Source organism: Euleptes europaea, chromosome 9, assembly GCF_029931775.1.
Source record: "Euleptes europaea isolate rEulEur1 chromosome 9, rEulEur1.hap1, whole genome shotgun sequence".
Taxonomy (NCBI): domain Eukaryota; kingdom Metazoa; phylum Chordata; class Lepidosauria; order Squamata; family Sphaerodactylidae; genus Euleptes; species Euleptes europaea.
In genome coordinates, this window is record NC_079320.1 from 17,310,945 (window position 1) to 17,328,050 (window position 17,106).

Below are 17,106 nucleotides of genomic sequence, written 5' to 3' on the forward strand. Positions count from 1 at the left end.
ACTTTATTACAACACCTATCCCACAAGGCTGTTGTCCACACAGGTCCCATGATCCACAGCATAGCCTTTTTGGTGGTCAAAGGGGACTGCTTCCTTCCTTTTTCACCAGTCTAAAAGCTTGTTGATGAACACATGAAGCAGCTTTATACTGAATCAGACCCTGGGTCCATCAAAGTCAGTATTGTCTACTCAGACCGGCAGCTGCTCTCCAGGGTGTCAGGCCGAGGTCTTTCACATCACCTTCTTGCCTTGTCCCTAACTGGAGATGTCAGGGATTGAACCTGGGACCTTCTGCATGCCAAGCAGAGGCTCTACCACTGAGCCACAGCCCCTCCCAACCTTTAGATTCTACAGCTGACTTTAGAAACCTTTACGTCGATACAGTGCCCTGACCTAGAGGGTCCAGGCTAGCCTGATCTTGTCAGATCTCAGAAGCTAAACTGGGTCCGACCTGGTTGGTACTTGGATGGGAGACCACCAAGGAGTACCAGGATCGCTATGCAGAAGCAGGCAGTAGCAAACCAACTCTGAATGACTCTTGCCTTGAAAACCCTACTGGGTCGCCATAAGTCGGCTGTGACTTGACAACACTTCACACACACACACACACACACACCTATTCAGCAGTAAAAAAGAATCTTTGTAACTAATTGAGGAAGAGCCACTATACGTTTAGGAAAAAGTACTGAGGCCAATGTTGAGAGAAATCAGAACAAGTTTATTAAACCTATATTCAAAGCTTAGAAATAATGACTTATCTCAAGCACACCTTTCCTGCCAAAACTCAAAAGTTAGTGGCTCAGCCATTGGCCCTTTTAGAACACTGGCGCTGGCACTCGGGTGCATTTCCTATGAGAAAATTAATTATCATATATCTTTTCCCTCCTGTTAGCAAAAATTACCTGTGGTCAAAATGGGTTTAAGTTGCAGGACAGTAGGTTTCAGTTAAACATGAAGAGAAAGGAGCTCATCAATGTAACTAGTTACCGGGGAAAGGGGAAGCTCTCCTTTGCTGGAGGTTTTCAGACAGAGGATGGAAAGCCATCTCTTGGGGGATGGTCTCATTGGATTTCTTTGGGGGTAGGACTACGTGGTCCTTCCAACTCTTTGTTTTTAGAAACACTTAATGTCTCGAATTCTTCACAGATCATGAAAATGTTAGCTGAACTTTTTTCCCTTTTGTTTTCAATAGAACTGTTATTTTTTATTAAAGAAGCACAATTGTTATTGGTTGTTGAATTTGCATACGGTGGTACAAACGTACACTGGAAGACACAATTGCTTGTGTGTATGAACATGTCTGTTTCCATGACATGTGGAGGTATACGGTGTGTATGCCAAGATACACTCCACTTCTATGCTCCTATGCAGTCTATGGCTTCAGTTGTCAGATACCATTAAATTTCATTCGGGTTCATTTGTAAATGCCACAAAAACGATCAGGAGTCATCCATTTACCTCCCTTCTCAAAGCTATAAAAGTCTCTATTCCGTTCTGTTGACTGGGTGATCATTAAGGAGGGGTTATAGAAATACTTGCGGGAAAGTGAGATGGTATATCCTTAATTGTCAGATCTCAGAAGCTAAGCATGGTGGGAGACCACCAAGGAAGACTCTGCAGAGGAAGGCAATGGCAAAACACCCCTGTCTCTTGCTTGCCTTGAAAGTCCCTTGCTGGGGTTGTCAGCACATACAGACGTGTGTGTGTGTATAAGTACTTCAGCAACAAACAGTACAAATAGTATCCGTCACACATTGTCAATACCAAACATTATGAGCTCTCTAAAGAGCCAATTAATCCAGGCATCCAAGTGTTTTGTGGGTTATTAGACTATAGATACCAATCCGTGAAGTTCAGTTTGCATTGAACACATGAAGCTGCCTGATACTGAGTCAGACCCTTAGTCCATCAATGTCAGTATTGTCTACTCAGACTGGTAGCAGCTTTCCAGGGTGTCTCACCCTGAAGAGGTCTTTCACATCACCTATGATCTGATCCTTTTAGCTGGAGATGCCAGGGATTGAACCTGGAATTTTCTGCATGCCAAACAGATTCTCTACCACTGAGCCTCAGCCCATCCACATGTAGGGTTCAAGCACCAAGATTCCTTGGTGAAATCGTGAGATCAAGATGGATTTATAAGTAATAGATTTCAGTGAACTTGTGAAGGTGTGTAGCTCTTTTAGATTTGTACTGCATGTTACCCAGAAGCTTTAGTGAAAGGTATCTTCTAATAAGGGAGACATGTGGCTTCATGGAAGCTGGCACTGCATGTTTCATGAGTAAGCTTTTCAGAACACTTGCATGAGCAGCTGTTAGCATGTATCTTATCAGATTCACAATGCATGAATCAGATTTAAATCTTAGAAAGTGGATTGAGCTGGAAAATTGGACTTTTGCAAATGTCATGTAGAATGCATTTTAAAGAGTGGTGCTCAGTTGGTATCCAAAATGGAAGGAAATTGAAACAATTAAAATTTGACCATCATAAGACTGAAGATTTATTTGTAATGGCTTTTAAATTATTAAACTGTCTAGTTTTCTATTATCCAGGGTAGTTAAAATGTCCAAAATCAGCAAAGATGGCCTATCTAGTGTAGTTGAAAGATTACAACACTGTTTTCTCAGATGTTTTCAAAAGCCTGGCCAACGTGGCTTTGGCTCTAGCCCTGTGTCCATGGTGAGTTGCTAAATCCTCTCTTTCTGGACCCAAGTTGTGTTCCTAACATTGTGTGCTAAAAGCTACCAATGTGACCCCTTTTTACAGACCCTCTGGAATGGTTTTTTCGGGGGGAAAGTGAGGCGGGCCCTCCTTGGACCCCTCCCAACTCGCATTGAACAAAATTAGGGAGGAACAATAGTCAGGAGGAGGAGGAGGAGGAGGAGAAGGAGAAGGAGAAGGAGAAAGAGAAGGAGAAGCAGCAGCAGCAGCTGAGTTGCAAGAGATGAGCGCAGGTGGTTTGCCATTGCCTTCCTTGGTAGTCTCCATCCAAGTACTGATGGTGACCAACGCTGCTTAGCTCCTAAGCAGTGATGAGCCCAGGCTAAGCTGGGCTGTTTGGGCTGCTCCAAGTCCCCTGAAAAATCTCCAGTTCTAGCTTTCTCCTGTTTATTCTGTGCCCATATAGAGGAGGAGCATCAGACACATGAATGATGGGTATGTTATGCCATGGTGTGCAAGTAGTTTATTAAAGCTGTCCTTTTTTCTGGTGTGTTTTCTTTTTGTGGTTTGTTGTTCCTTAATGCATCAATGTCTAGGGAAGACTTCTGGGGTACAAATACCTGGGACTGGAAGCATTCATGAGAAAGGAGGAGTGTTCCCTTCTCACTATCAAAAAGGAATCTGGATGGAGAAAAGCTGTTTGGGAAGGGGCTCTAGTAAGGAGGGGAACTGGGCAGGATTGAGTGAAAAAGCTGGCTGGATCCAACCCATAATACTTAGTTTACGAGAGGGGTTAAATGAAATCAGATTCAGGTAAAGAATTATTATGCTGAATATAAATTGTTGAGGAAGTACTGAACACATCATAAAAAGCAGCTATTGCTCATAAGACAGAGCAGGTCAATCCTATTGTCCCCCAACCATGCCACAACAACGCCAGAAATACACTGGCATAATGTAGTTCGACTCCTACACTCTGCCATCGGCAAACCTACCACTCGAAACAAGAGAGAGCAAAATGAGATTGAACGCTTGAAGCAAAGCATATATAATTTTTAAAATACAATTGAAAATATATGACAAGAGAGAAGAGAGTGCCCAAAGAATTCCCAACCCAACCAAGGCCATTAAATCCATGGCCAAATAAAAATGTCTTACATTATTTCCTGAAGCAGCATTTTTTTGTAGGATGAGCATGCATTGATCATAGTTGAGTGGTGGCTTTTGTCAGGAGTACCTTTTATTGTGATTCATTGCCTTACCCTGTACACAGATTTTTCAACGACTGCTGCTGCAAGACCCCACAAAGCTTTCTAAAGCTAAAAACAATTCCACCTGAACTTGCTTTAAGAGGCAAACTTAGATGTGATGTAGAAGGATCTCCTAATTGATCTTCTGCTTTAAAAAAGATAGCGATACCAAGGAGGTCCCCAATTCCAGATTGGTGCTGTGGGGGAAGGAAATGTAACCTTTTCCTGAGTACTTTTTTCTCACTTCCTCCAGGAGCTGCTATTTGCCTTGCAGGGAAAACATACTGATCCCAAACTGGTACTTGGGTGTTTACAGGTCAAACAGCGGCTCCATGAGGCAACCGGGAAGAGTTAAAATCTCTCATACCATATCCCTGAACTAAATGGCACCCCTCCCCACAGGTGCATTTTATTTTTCAAGAGTCATGGGAGCTGCTACACTTTGTATCCCTTGAGGAACCTGTTACAGTCTTTGTAAGAAGCTGTGTACCTGGTCTGCTTTAAAATTCTAAAGACTACTGTACTACAGATCTTTATGAAAATTGAATATAGCAAGACCATGTATCCATATGAGGAACTTATTAATCTTCATTGAAGTGAACACATATACTTATGGTGAAATATGTGGGACTGAAGAAGACTCCGAAACGATTGTATCCCAGCATTCCATCTTGTTCTTCAGTAATATGAACATCCATTGAACATCTACCTGCATTTAGGATACGAAAAATATATGCCTAGATTGCTGTATATGCTTATGGCAATTTATGTACATAGCACTTCACTGATGTTATTTGTTACTTCTGTATATAGTACCTTGCTGTTATTGTTTGTTTGGCTTTCCAATACAAACTGTTTTTGCAGATATCTCAGCATATTCTTGTACTAAGCTCCAGGTACTAGCAGAAGATCTCCTGCTATTACAACTGATCTTCAGCCAATAGGGATCAGTTCACCTGGAGAAAATGGCTGCTTTGGCAATTGGTCCCTCCCATCCCCAAACCTCGCCCTCCTCAGGCTCTGCCCAAAAACCTCCCACCAGAGTCGAAGAGGAACCTGGCAACCCTATGGGAGATCCGTTCAGTGATGTGCCAATGCTCCATCATGTTTGTCCTTTCTACTATTCTCTGCTTTATCCACATAAAAACCAGGCTTTATTTTCTATAAGGCAGCTTTATGTGTATGTCCATGTGTATTACTCTGCCTAGGTAGGGTTGCCAGCCAAGCGCTGGTTACCAGCAAAAAATGGCGAGGGACGGGAACAACAAAGATGACATTTCACCAATGCTGCGACATTACTTCCAGCATGAACCTGGAAATGGGGTCACTGGTTTTAACATAGAGTTTTGGGTGAATCCTAGAGGTAAACATAAATGTCAGTTCTGGGTTCACGCCAGAAGTGGTGGCATCACTGCAGTGCTGTTTCCCTCCACGATTTAATTCCACTGCTCCACCAAGTATCAGCAGGAACAGCAGGGCCTGGTGCAAGAAGTCTCCTGGCGTTATGGAGAGGCCTGTCCACTCTATCTAGCAGGGTGATCATACCTCCAATTTCTTTTGGCTTGAGTTAGTTCTCCTCTGGTAGCTACGCTGACTGGATTCCCTGCGCTAGATTATAATGGACTAGATTATCATGGAGGCAGAACAGGAACAAAAATTTGATAGAGGAAAGGAATCACCCCAGCTTGAGGAGACAAAATGTAGGTAAGCAATAGGGTTGCCAGGTCCCTCTGCACCAGCGGCAGGAGATTTTTGGGGCAGAGCCTGAGGAGGGTGAGGTTTGAAGAGGGAAGGGACTAATGCTATAGAGTCCAATTGCCAAAGCAGCCATTTTCTCCAGGTGAACTGATCTCTATCAGCTGGAGATTAGTTGTAATAGCAGGAGATCTCCAGCTAGTACCTGGAGGTCTGGAATTATTTGTAGGCAATCTTACCTCAGCAGAAGCCAGTCAGGTAAATATATGCTGGAGGTGGCAACACTCATGGAATCAAGGATATCTTTGGGAAACATGTCAAAATCTTTGCTGTGTTATGTAGACCTCATTATGTAGACCCTTGTTGGCCGCGGTTCACAGATCACAAATGAAATATGACCTATGGTCCTGATTTCATATAAACCTAATCCTAAATCATGGAGACCTTGTAACATTACAAAGGAGCACACATCTCTACTCAAGAACATGAGGATATAGCAAAAAAGTTTTGCATACGTAATGGAAAACTTTCACAACTGTAAATCAATGCTAAGTAATTAACCTAGGATGAATGATGATGATCTGATTGTATTTGATACAAGTTCTTTGGATAAATTATTTAGATGAGGTCAGTGGAAATTAGATTGGTTAGAGCCTAAAATGGATGATTCAAGAAAAGATGAACACAATCTAAGACACAGAAAGCAGAGAATGTAGAAAGGACATTGGGTAAACCAGGGGGTACAGAAATAAAACCAAGATGGCAGCATAATTAAGAACTTCTCTGTGGTTTTTTTCCCCTTCTCCACTACAGAATCATATATTTAACCCACATCATTCATCCTTTGTAGTTCGAAGAGGGTTTTTTTTTGGTTGTTTTCCTCACAACTGAACATATGGAAAGAGTTCATACATCTTCCCATTAAATAGCAAATGGCCTTGATACAGAATGTCCTTGTAATTTCTGTAGAGAAGGTGAACTAAAAAAAACAACACCCCAACTGTGCTCAAGTTAAATCTGTTTCTTGAGAAAAGGCCCTCTGCGTACCACACATTGTAGCCTTTCCTTAGCTCAGCTGAATTACACACACTCCAGTAAATGACCTCAGCAATCACCTAGTAAATGGACCATCAAGATAACAGCATCAGGAAAATGAATCTCCCTTTCAGAAGAGTATAGTAACAACGACTGTTTCCCAAAAGCCATGGCTGTTTGATATTTGCTGTTATTATTGGGATGTTAGTCCCAACCTGTGCGAACAACCATTGTGGACAAATGTGTCTGACCTGGAGTCTGTTGTTTTTGTTTTGTTTTGCAGGAAAAAGCCCAACGTTTGCAGAGGACTCTTGCTACCAAAGTCGATAAATCCACACAGACTGAACTCGTAGGCCATGATGTAAGTCGCTGTATTAAACAGTTTTTCTTTTATCTTCTTCATTGATATGCAAATGTCTACCAACCTCTCTTCCTCTACTACTGCTGTGTCTGTATGTTGATAGAAAAGTGTATGCCATCCATCATTTGCTGTTAAATTATTCTCAATGGGAAAAAAAGATAATCATAGCTACCTGCTAGCATACCAATAGCCTATTAATTGCTTGTTTTACCAACAGCTCCCTGATACTCTCTAGAATTTGCACAAGCAGGAACACGGAGAATATTTATTAGTGGAATTTGAAATCTTTCTTCATTTTTCTTTAACAAAAGCATTTACCTACTTAATAACCACTTAATGAACTTATTATGTTTGTAATCACCAAAGACTAAGCGAGTAATTTTTATATTGTGTTACATAATGAAAGCTGCACAAGTTGGCGAAGAAGTTTGCATTAATATTTTAACTGTTGGCTGTCAGCAGGGGAACGTTGCCAGTAATTTAATTGAAAATTAGAATTTTTATCCTGGTGTGATTATGAACTGTGACTATCAACAAAAGTACTTGTTCCTGCAGGATGACTAGGCGCTCTGACTTGCATGTGCGTTATAACTTGTCTTGTTAATCCCAGTGTGTAGAATCTCAAACAAAATTATTATCTACTGCAAGGAGCATCATTCTGTTCTCTTTCTCCAGTGGTATTCTACAAAATAGATTTCTGGCTTTTGATGTAGCTTCCATGCTGCTTTTGAGTGGCTCCACAGGAACCTGTAGCTGCATGTACTGCATTTTATTTAATTTATGTTTCTCTTGATTGTATTTTATGGAATTGACCTATTTTGTTTCGTGTAGTGGGCCCTAGCTTCAAAGGAGGACTCCTCTCTGTTTTTCTTTTAAGAAGAGGCAGTGGTTCTTGTGACTGTAAAAGGATGGGTCCATGTGCTAGTTTGCGGTCATACGTTTACCATGTGGAGGGTGGTTCTGAAGATGGCAGCTTCAAAATTATTGTTGTTGTTATTTCTGAATTTCCGTCTCCATGTTCTCTGGTTGTTCTGTTGTGTGACAGCACTATAGTGTGTAAATATCTGGACCTTTGAATTGCCCCTTAATTAATTTATTATTATTATTTTATATTCACACTCTGCTTTGCCCTTTGTTTACCACAAGGCCTCAAGATGGTCCATTTAAAATAATCTAATACCCAAGTAATACTGTCATTAAAATGACATCAGGGTCACCAAAAACCATCAGTTAGACAATATCTGTAGGCCCCAATCCAGATAAGATTATTCATGTTTAATTTTGAGTTAAATGTGTTTGGTGTGAAGTCTCTGTGGAATGCCTTCTTTATATTAAACACAAAGGCTGACAGAAACAGGGATGAGGAGGATTAAATTTACTCCTCAACATATTTTTATATTGCACTCTCAACTGAGTTCATGAGGATGTTTATGTCATCACTTTTGAACCAGATTGGTTCCGAGTGCAGCTTTGAATTTTAATCCCTCACTGCATGTAGTAAGTACACGTAGTGGTAACAATGGAGATTGTTGCTAGTCTTCTAAAAATCATAGTAGAATGGGGCTGATGGGCCTCCCTTGGAGGGAAATACTGTATGGGAGCTGCTATCATGGAGAATGTTTGTTACAGCCTTCATTTCCCACTCGTTTGAGGTCAAAATGTTTCCATGAAAGAATTGTTCTGTGCAGTTTTTGTATATATTCTTGCAATGCCTCCTGTGCATTTCACTCGATATTTTACATCACGATTTACCAGACAAATTTAAGGTCACTTTGATGTCATTTTCCACCCAAGCAATGGCAACATAAATAGGGCAACTTCTCAAATGAATCAAACCTAGAAGTAACCAGTGGACATTATTCTGTGGCTTTATTTTGCTCCTTGACTTGCAGTGTTTTTAAATGCTCTTTTGCGCCAGCCAAGTTTCAAGCGATCCCAGTGCCAAATCCCTAGTGCTTCATGGTCAGAATCTGCAGTTGTGTTGCCATATGGTTCCCTCATACAAGTTGACAAATAGTCAGCTGTCCATATGTCTTGGTGTCACCAAAGCTTAGCCAGTTTATATAATTAAGGAAATTGGGAGAAAAGACAAAGCCAGGAAAAGATCATTCGGAAGAATTAAAGGATGCTTTCCTTCATATGAACTTGGAAAGTCCATTTTGATGACAAAGTGAGGTTACTAATGTCTTAAGAACTGATGTTGGTTCAGATACTTCAGGTATTCTCCCCCCACCCCTCCCAACATTGCCTGGATCCCAGAAGATAAATCTTCGTATTCGAGCAGAAAATCTGAGATTTTTCAAACAGATTTTGAATGCAGACATTTATGCCTGAAATGTAAATTATGGATTTATGTAATGGCATTTTAGGATGTTCTTTGAGTCTGTGTTTCAAATGGTGTTTTACCAATATGGAATGCCAATATGGAATTTCTTTAAAAAATGCTTTGGAAAAAATGCTTTGGAAATTACTGTGGGCTGGATACAAGGGGACTCTCAGCATACAAAATGCTCCTGGAAGAATTGTATGCCTTACACTAGAATGGTGTGCAAAAACAGTGAAATTAGATCCGCTGTCCTTGTATTTCTGCAACGGTTTGCACAACCCCTCATATGTGGAAGTGTGGGAAATGTATTAGAATTTAATGATTATAGTATTGTGTGATCTCCTGCAAACGTGCTTGCAGAAGGGTTAGCAGATTCCCACCGGTGTCTGTTTTCCTTCCACTCACTGTTCTTTGGGTCAAACTGTTTTTGCTCAACTCGGCAGCTCTTGAGATGCCTAGTGTCATTCCTAAACTTTGCCCCACCAGCTAGATCCTCTTTTGAGTATGCCTGGAATCCGAATCACTTCATTTTACACAAAAAAATATACCCCAGGTTAAGAATGTGCAGTGGCCATCACATACCGATAAAGAGAGGCAGTAATTAAAACAAGGAAAACAATAGCTTCTGTTCACAAGAAAGGTTGTAAAGTTGCTGTCCAAATGGCTACTGTCAGAAATGTTCCACTTCCAAGGTATGTACATCAGAATTGATTTACAGACAAATCCAACATCCCTGCAAAATCCAGTTATGTGCAACAATGTGTGAGTGTATGTGTGTGTGTGAGAGAGAGCTTGCTAACTCAAATCTATACTAAAGGATCAGTGTCCTTTTAATTTTCTTTGCCCTCTTCTGTTTGATTGAGAGATCAAGGAATAATTTCTTTTGGGACTGAAATAAGAATGGAATATGAATAGAAACAGGTGGAAGTGCTACTTGTGAAGAGTTTATATTGATTGATCAGAGTGCTTTTTTTAATGGTCGTTTCATGGCCCATTCAGAATTTACCTTTGAGCAGACCCAGAACTTTCTCCTGTGTCTTGGATCCAGTGGTGGATTTCTGCTCATGGAAGTGAGACAAGTTTGGGAAATTCCTTCTTCTTCTGTAGAATACCAGTTCACCACTCATGCAGTTCCTGTCCATTAAAAGCAGAATTTGGGGCTGCGGAGAAGTGAGAAGAAGACAGGAGGAGTGAGACAATCCACTTCCATCAGTGGAAATGACTGCTGGATCCAAACACATACTTGTGTGATTTCCTTAGGTTTAGTACATTCCTTTATTACATTCCTTCCATGAGCGAACTTTTCCACATCGACCTGTCTGTCAAAAAATACACAAGAATTGGCCAGCAAACCTTCATGTGTTGCAGAGGATTCCGCAGCAGGTTTCAGGGTCCATACTGAACACTATCTAAGATTGTTTGGCCTCACTGTGATTCCATATGAATTAAACATGGGCTGTAGAATCTGTGGGGAAAATGTAGACTGTGGTCTTATGGTGGGATACTCCCCAATTTCTGGTGGTTCAGCTAGCATTGGTTGGCTGCTGGGATTCCTCATTCAACTCCTGATTCGGTAGCCCTTGGTCTTCCAGCAAGGCCCTTGTGACACTTTTAAACAAGTACATATTTATGTTCTCTTGTCATGGATTTGTAATGTCTTAACAGTTAAGAGGTCCAGCTTACTCACTTCTGATTTATTCAGTGGTCATTCAGGAACACTTCTGTGCCAGTAAAGGTAAAGGTCCCCTGTGCAAGCAGCGGGTAATTCCTGACCCATGGGGTGATGTCACATTCCGACATTTACTAGGCAGACTTTGTTTACGGGGTGGTTTGCCAGTGCCTTCCCTAGTCGTCTTCCCTTTAACCCAGCAATCTGGGTACTCATTTTACCGATCTCGGAAGGATGGAAGGCTGAGTCAACCTTGAGCCGGCTACCTGAAACCAACTTCCGTCTGGATCGAACTCAGGTCGTGAGCAGAGCTTTTCACTGCAGTACTGCAGCTTACCACTCTATGCCACGGGGCTCCTCATCTGTGCCATTACAGGTCTTTAATGCTTCTGGGAACTCTGGAGTGGCCTAGAACAGTTTGAAAATCAGTGATCCACAAAAACAGAGTTTGTGAAGAAGTAACTCGGAGATCTTACTCGCTTAACTGTGAGGGGCCCCCTTTCACACACTGATTTTTGAAAGGCAATGCCTTCATGTGGTATTCTAAATATATGTTACACCATATGCATTTATAGGTGGAACAAGTTAATAATGTAACATTTACTTTTTGAGTAACCATACATAGGATTCTGCTGTATGTTGTGAATGATTTTGCTGGATTGTGCCCAGAAGCTGTTTCACCTTAACAGCCCACCTTTTCCCACTGGATGCACATGAAAAATGAGATGGGAAGGTCACCTTCTGTTTGAGGGTTTTTACCGTCTTGAAAACCTGTGGCTCAGGCTTAACTCAGCCTACTGTGGATTTCAAAAGATCATTTAGTGAGTAATATCTCAGTGGTAGACATTTAAGATTTTGGGTTTTTCCGTATATGAAGATGGAGGGGTAACTTGTATAACTCCAATGCTCAGAGTTGGTTTTTCCTAGCAAAAAGTATCCTGTGAACAACAACTGTACATATGATTTCACTGCCATAAATCCTCTAAACAGTGGCTGTTAATTGTTGTTTTTTCTCTTTTACTATTAGCGCTTATAGGGTAATACCATCTATAAGAGAAAAAGTTAAAATCAGGATCCAAATGCATAGCTTATTGCTCCTTTCAGGATCTGTGTGCATTGCTCATAAACACTTCCACATCACTCGAGACTCTATGAAAGAATTCAACAGAAGTCGGAAATGTCAGGTTTTTTTTATGTCTGGTTATTTCCTCATAAGGATTGACTGGAAGCAGTATGTATACTTCAACCAGTTTAATAATAGTCAGTGACTTCTTATGGTAAAACCAGAAAAAAGTAATAGGTGAGGATAGATATGTGTAACAAAAAACTCTCTGCAGTTCATAAGTCTGCAGTTCCCAGAATGCTGGGCAGGGAATCCTAACGGTGGTATAAAATCAATATATGTTTGTAGTAGATAGTAACAGATAGATGGATGGATAGCTGTCCATAGAACCAGTTCTTCAGACTCATAGTGGTAAATTAGGGTGGCTTATCCTTTAAAACAGCTTTAATAGGACAAGATTTCAACCTCTTCCATAATTTTTCTATCCTGGGATCTCTTAACAAGATAGTGCTGTCCATTTATCATGTCTGTGACTTCATATGTCCAAAGGTCTATAGGCTTTAATCGCAGAAACACAATTTCATTTTTTTTAAAATCTAAAATGTTATTTATTTATATGGCAATAGGATCATTCCAGTGAAAGAGTTCTACAGAGTATTCTGAAGTATGTTACATTTACCCTGTACCTATTTTATGTACCATCCAAGCCAGAGTTTCTCAATATGTATGCTAATTGCCAGACGGAAATTATGCCCATTTACCGACAGAGCCTCAACTCCTTGCTTGCTTTTCCGGTTATTTATATTTCTTTATAAGATTTTAGCAAGCATGTTGTCATATGATATGATAAAAGAGAATTGCTAAATTTCGGTCCTGCTGTGAGCAATAAGGGTTAGGTGACTACTATCAGATATCTTGCAACTAGGTTACTACACCTACAGCTGTTTCAGAGCTTCACGAATTCTCAGCAGTTGAGTTCCTAATCCTATAATTGAATGATGAACTACAGATGGACTAAATTTTACCGCTGCTGTTGATGTAGATCTTTAATTAGCATAAGTATTAACATAATGAACATGATTGTGCCTTTGTTCAGACTGTTTATGATAAACTATTCCTGTACTATTTGCATCAGTACTTAGGATTCTTTTACTGCATACCATATCTGTGCAATCTGTGGAGATTCCCTGCTCGCCTATGTCACAGACAGGGACAACTGTAAAGGTAGCAAGATGAGTGCGGTCTTCACAATGAACTACAAAGTACTGGTGAACATCATGCCGCATCATTAAGGCAGTGTAGTGGTTAAGAGCTGTGGTTTGAAGCAGTGGACTCTGATCTGGAGAACCAGGCTTGATTTCCTGCTCCTCCACATGAGTGGTGGACGCTAATCTGGTGAACTGGGTTGGTTTCCCTGCTCCAACACATGAAGCCAGCTGGGTGACCTTGGGCTAGTTACAGCTCTCTTAGAGCTCTTTCAGCCCCACCTACCTCACAGGGTGTCTGTTGTGGGGAGGGGGAGGTGACTGTAGGCCGGTTTGATTCTTCCTTAAGTGGTAGAGAAAGTCGGCATATAAAAACCAACTCTTCTTCTTCCTATGTGGCCAATTCAGTGTCAATCTCAACTCAATCTCAAATTTCAATCCCCCCCCCCACTCAGCAATGGACAGCCATGTTCAACAGTTTGATTTAGATGAAGAATGGCTGCAGATATTGCTTTCAATCTAGAATGTTTGAATTAGTCCTTATTTGAACACCATGGTTAATTGAGCATACTTAATAGCTCTGCTTCTTCCAGAATGTTAATTGTTTTGTAGAAACTCTTGTTTCTCTCCCACTTTTTTGGTTTCTTCCTTCTCCTTCAGTAATCTGGGGAGCTCTGTTTGCTTTCTGTCTCCTTCTTTCACATTATTTCCCAGTGCGTCCCATATTTCCCCCATCTTCACCATTTGCCTTAATCATTCAGCCCTGGTTAACCTTCAGGGAAATTGAGGATACGGGTGTCAAGAAGGAAAACTTTTAAAACAGTCAGATGAGGATTAATTTAGAAATGATGGCCTTCTTGCAGTGGACATTTTCAGTGGCTTGACGTGGCAACTGCTCCATCTCAAATGGAATAATTCTCACCATATCATCTCAGCTTCCAGAAATAACCATAGTGTTGGGTTGTTAAAAGTTGTCTGGTGATCTCCATATAAGTGTCACTTGTCAATATAATATTTACACAGGCCTGTAGATATGTCAGGATCATACTGAAGTCCTCCATTTTACAGTCTGGATTTAAATTGAATGGACTGGAAAATATATACCATTATTTTAATGTGTGTCTTTACTCTTTCATATCTCTGTTCTTTACCAACCCCACTCCACCACAATTCTCCAAATACGAACTGTTTTGTTTTTTGGCTAACAACCACAGTAGTAAAACAATCCTGTGTTCCTTTAGATGTGAAGAAAATAACTTTGTATGCCAGTGATCTGTTTTTCATAATGTTCTATTGGGCCACTCACTATCTTCCTGATGAGTATTACTTCAGCACATTTATGGTCAACTCCCTTGGGGCTGCCTGGAAAGGGAACAGTATGTCTCATCCCTTCTGCCACCTGACAGAAATTCTGGTTCTGCTGAGTGTTGCCAAAAATATCATTTTGCTTACATATGATAACATCTGTTCCTGCCACTGTTCACCTTCCCAGCTGTTGGCAGCAATTCTTTCTCCCTTATCTTCCATATGTATTGTGACAGTGTATTCAGTGTATAAAATATGCCCAGTATGTCAGAACACATGTACTTGTGCGTGTGCATGCTGTACTCAATGATTAAGTGTGCACTTATTTATTTATCATCATTTACAAAATTTATATTCCACCTTTTGACTCAGACTGGGCCACCAAGGTGGCTCATAAATAAAAGTGGAGCTTTTTAAAACCCATCATAAAATTGCTTAATACCACAAATCAAACATGTATAAAATTAGCAATTAAAGTATAGGGCAGGAAGGAGAGGCCACTAAAGGAATGCCAAATGAAACAAAAATATCTTCACCTTCTGATAGAAGATAGTGGTGGAAGGGGACAGATGAATATCACCAGGGGAAGAAGTTCCACAATTTTGGAACCCTCCCTTGGGTTGCTATCTATCTGCCAGGGAGAGCAGGATATATGAACATAGTGGTTGGGTATGGTCATAAGGGAGTAGGTAGGGTTGCCAACCTCCAGGTAGTCCAAACAAAACAAGTTAGCCTGCTGTTTAAACTCCAGGTGGTAGCTGGAGATCTCTTTCTATTACAACCGATCTCCAGCCAATCAGTTTTCCTAGAGAAAATGGCCGCTTTGGCAATTGGACTCTATGGCATTGAAGTCCCTCCCCTCCCCAAACTCCGCCCTTTTCAGGCTCCACTCTAAAATTTCCAGGTAATTCCCAACCTGGAGCTGGCAACCCTAGGAGTGGGTGATCCTTAAGGTATGCTGATCCCAAACCATACAGGGCTTTAAAGGTCAGCACCAGCCACTGGAATTGGGCTCAAAAACAAACTGGGAGCCAGTGAAGATGGACTAAGACTGGAGAGATATGGTCCTTATGACCCACTCCAGTCAGCATTCTGGCTTCAGCATTCTGTACCAGTTGAAGTTTCCGAACACTTTCCAAGGGCAGCCCCATGTAGAGCACACTGCAGTAATCTAATCTAGATGTTAACAGGGCATGCACCACAGCGGTCAGATCTAGCTAACCAATGACAGCTTGTAAAGGGCACTTCTGGACAAGACCACCACCTGCTTATCCAACAGGAGGCCCAAACCCAACAGCATCCAAAGCTATGGACCTCACATATATATAGAGAGAGATATTAGTACGGCGTTAGCAGAAAAAATACAAATCTTGTCAATAAAATCCAATACAGGATAAAACAATCTCTTTGTTAAAAATAAAGATAAAATTATATCAATTAAAATTAATCTTATTAACACTAGTAACCTTTTCAGAGTGGATTTTAATTGCTGCAGAACAATATTTGGCTACCTGTAAATAACACTGAGAGTCTCCCTCCCATAAGGGGGATTTCATTTTCTCTTCCTCCGCACTGGATTCCATTGGGTTAATAAGAGGAAGAATTATCTTCTGACAGATTCCCTCATAATAGATTCCCACCCCAAAAACAGCCCCCGGTTGCGAAGAGGGACCTGGCAACCCTATGGCCATGGGAGACCCTGCACATTTTTGTTCCTTGCTCGAAGTTTAATAGGTTTCTCCTTTCATTTTTCATAGAAATTCAAACTGATATTCTATCCTGCGGATCACTGCTGGCTTTTAAAGCTGAATAGGATCAAATGTTTCCCCTTTTTGTAGTCTTCAGGGCAAAATGCACTTGAGTTTAATTGGTTTGAACACTGGTTTACATAATGCTACTAATCAATTTCTAATAATAATATTTAGCACACTATAAAGATTTTGCATGTTATCTTGTGTTCCTTCCAAAACCTCTGTAAGATGTGTCACTCATTATCCACATATTGGAGGCGGGGGAGGGGGTAAAAGCTAAGAGAGATGGGCTTGCCTAAAGCTTTCTGGTGAGTATTAGGCAGAGATGAGATTTGAATCAAAGATTTGGTTGCTACCAGCCCAGTTCCTTAACTACACCAGCTCTCCAGCAGCTCACCACAAATTGCTAAAACATTGCAGTGTATATGGAATACAGCCAGATTTCCCTTGCAAAAGCCAAGCAGTTGGATTGGGACTATAACAGAAAAGACTATTCTAGTATTATTCTGTGGACTCTCATCCATTTCTCTTGCTTACTTTTGGCACGCAGTTCTCTCCTAACTATGTTTTTCCCAATTGATATGACTATCCTAGGGATGTTTTTTCTTTAAATGTGAAATATATATATATATATGGAGTAGTTCATTGATTATAATTATAGTATGATTATACTTATTTCAATCACTGTGTTTTTGGTTTAAATGTTTTAAATTCAACCTTCTTAAAGCACAAAACATCTGTAATGCAAATAATATTTTATGTCTCTGATACCAGTGATGCATGC

At 40.7% G+C, this 17,106-nt stretch overlaps 1 protein-coding gene across 2 annotated transcripts in view; it reads left to right on the top strand.

Annotated features, from left to right (window-relative positions):
• The window catches only part of CCSER1 (coiled-coil serine rich protein 1), a 716,622-nt gene that overhangs the window by 381,136 nt on the left and 318,380 nt on the right, over nt 1-17,106 (top strand). For both annotated transcript variants that reach the window (XM_056855393.1, XM_056855392.1), the window contains exon 8: nt 6,926-7,003. In XM_056855393.1, coding sequence (XP_056711371.1) covers nt 6,926-7,003 — 78 coding nt within the window. The remainder of the gene's footprint in view (nt 1-6,925; nt 7,004-17,106) is intronic.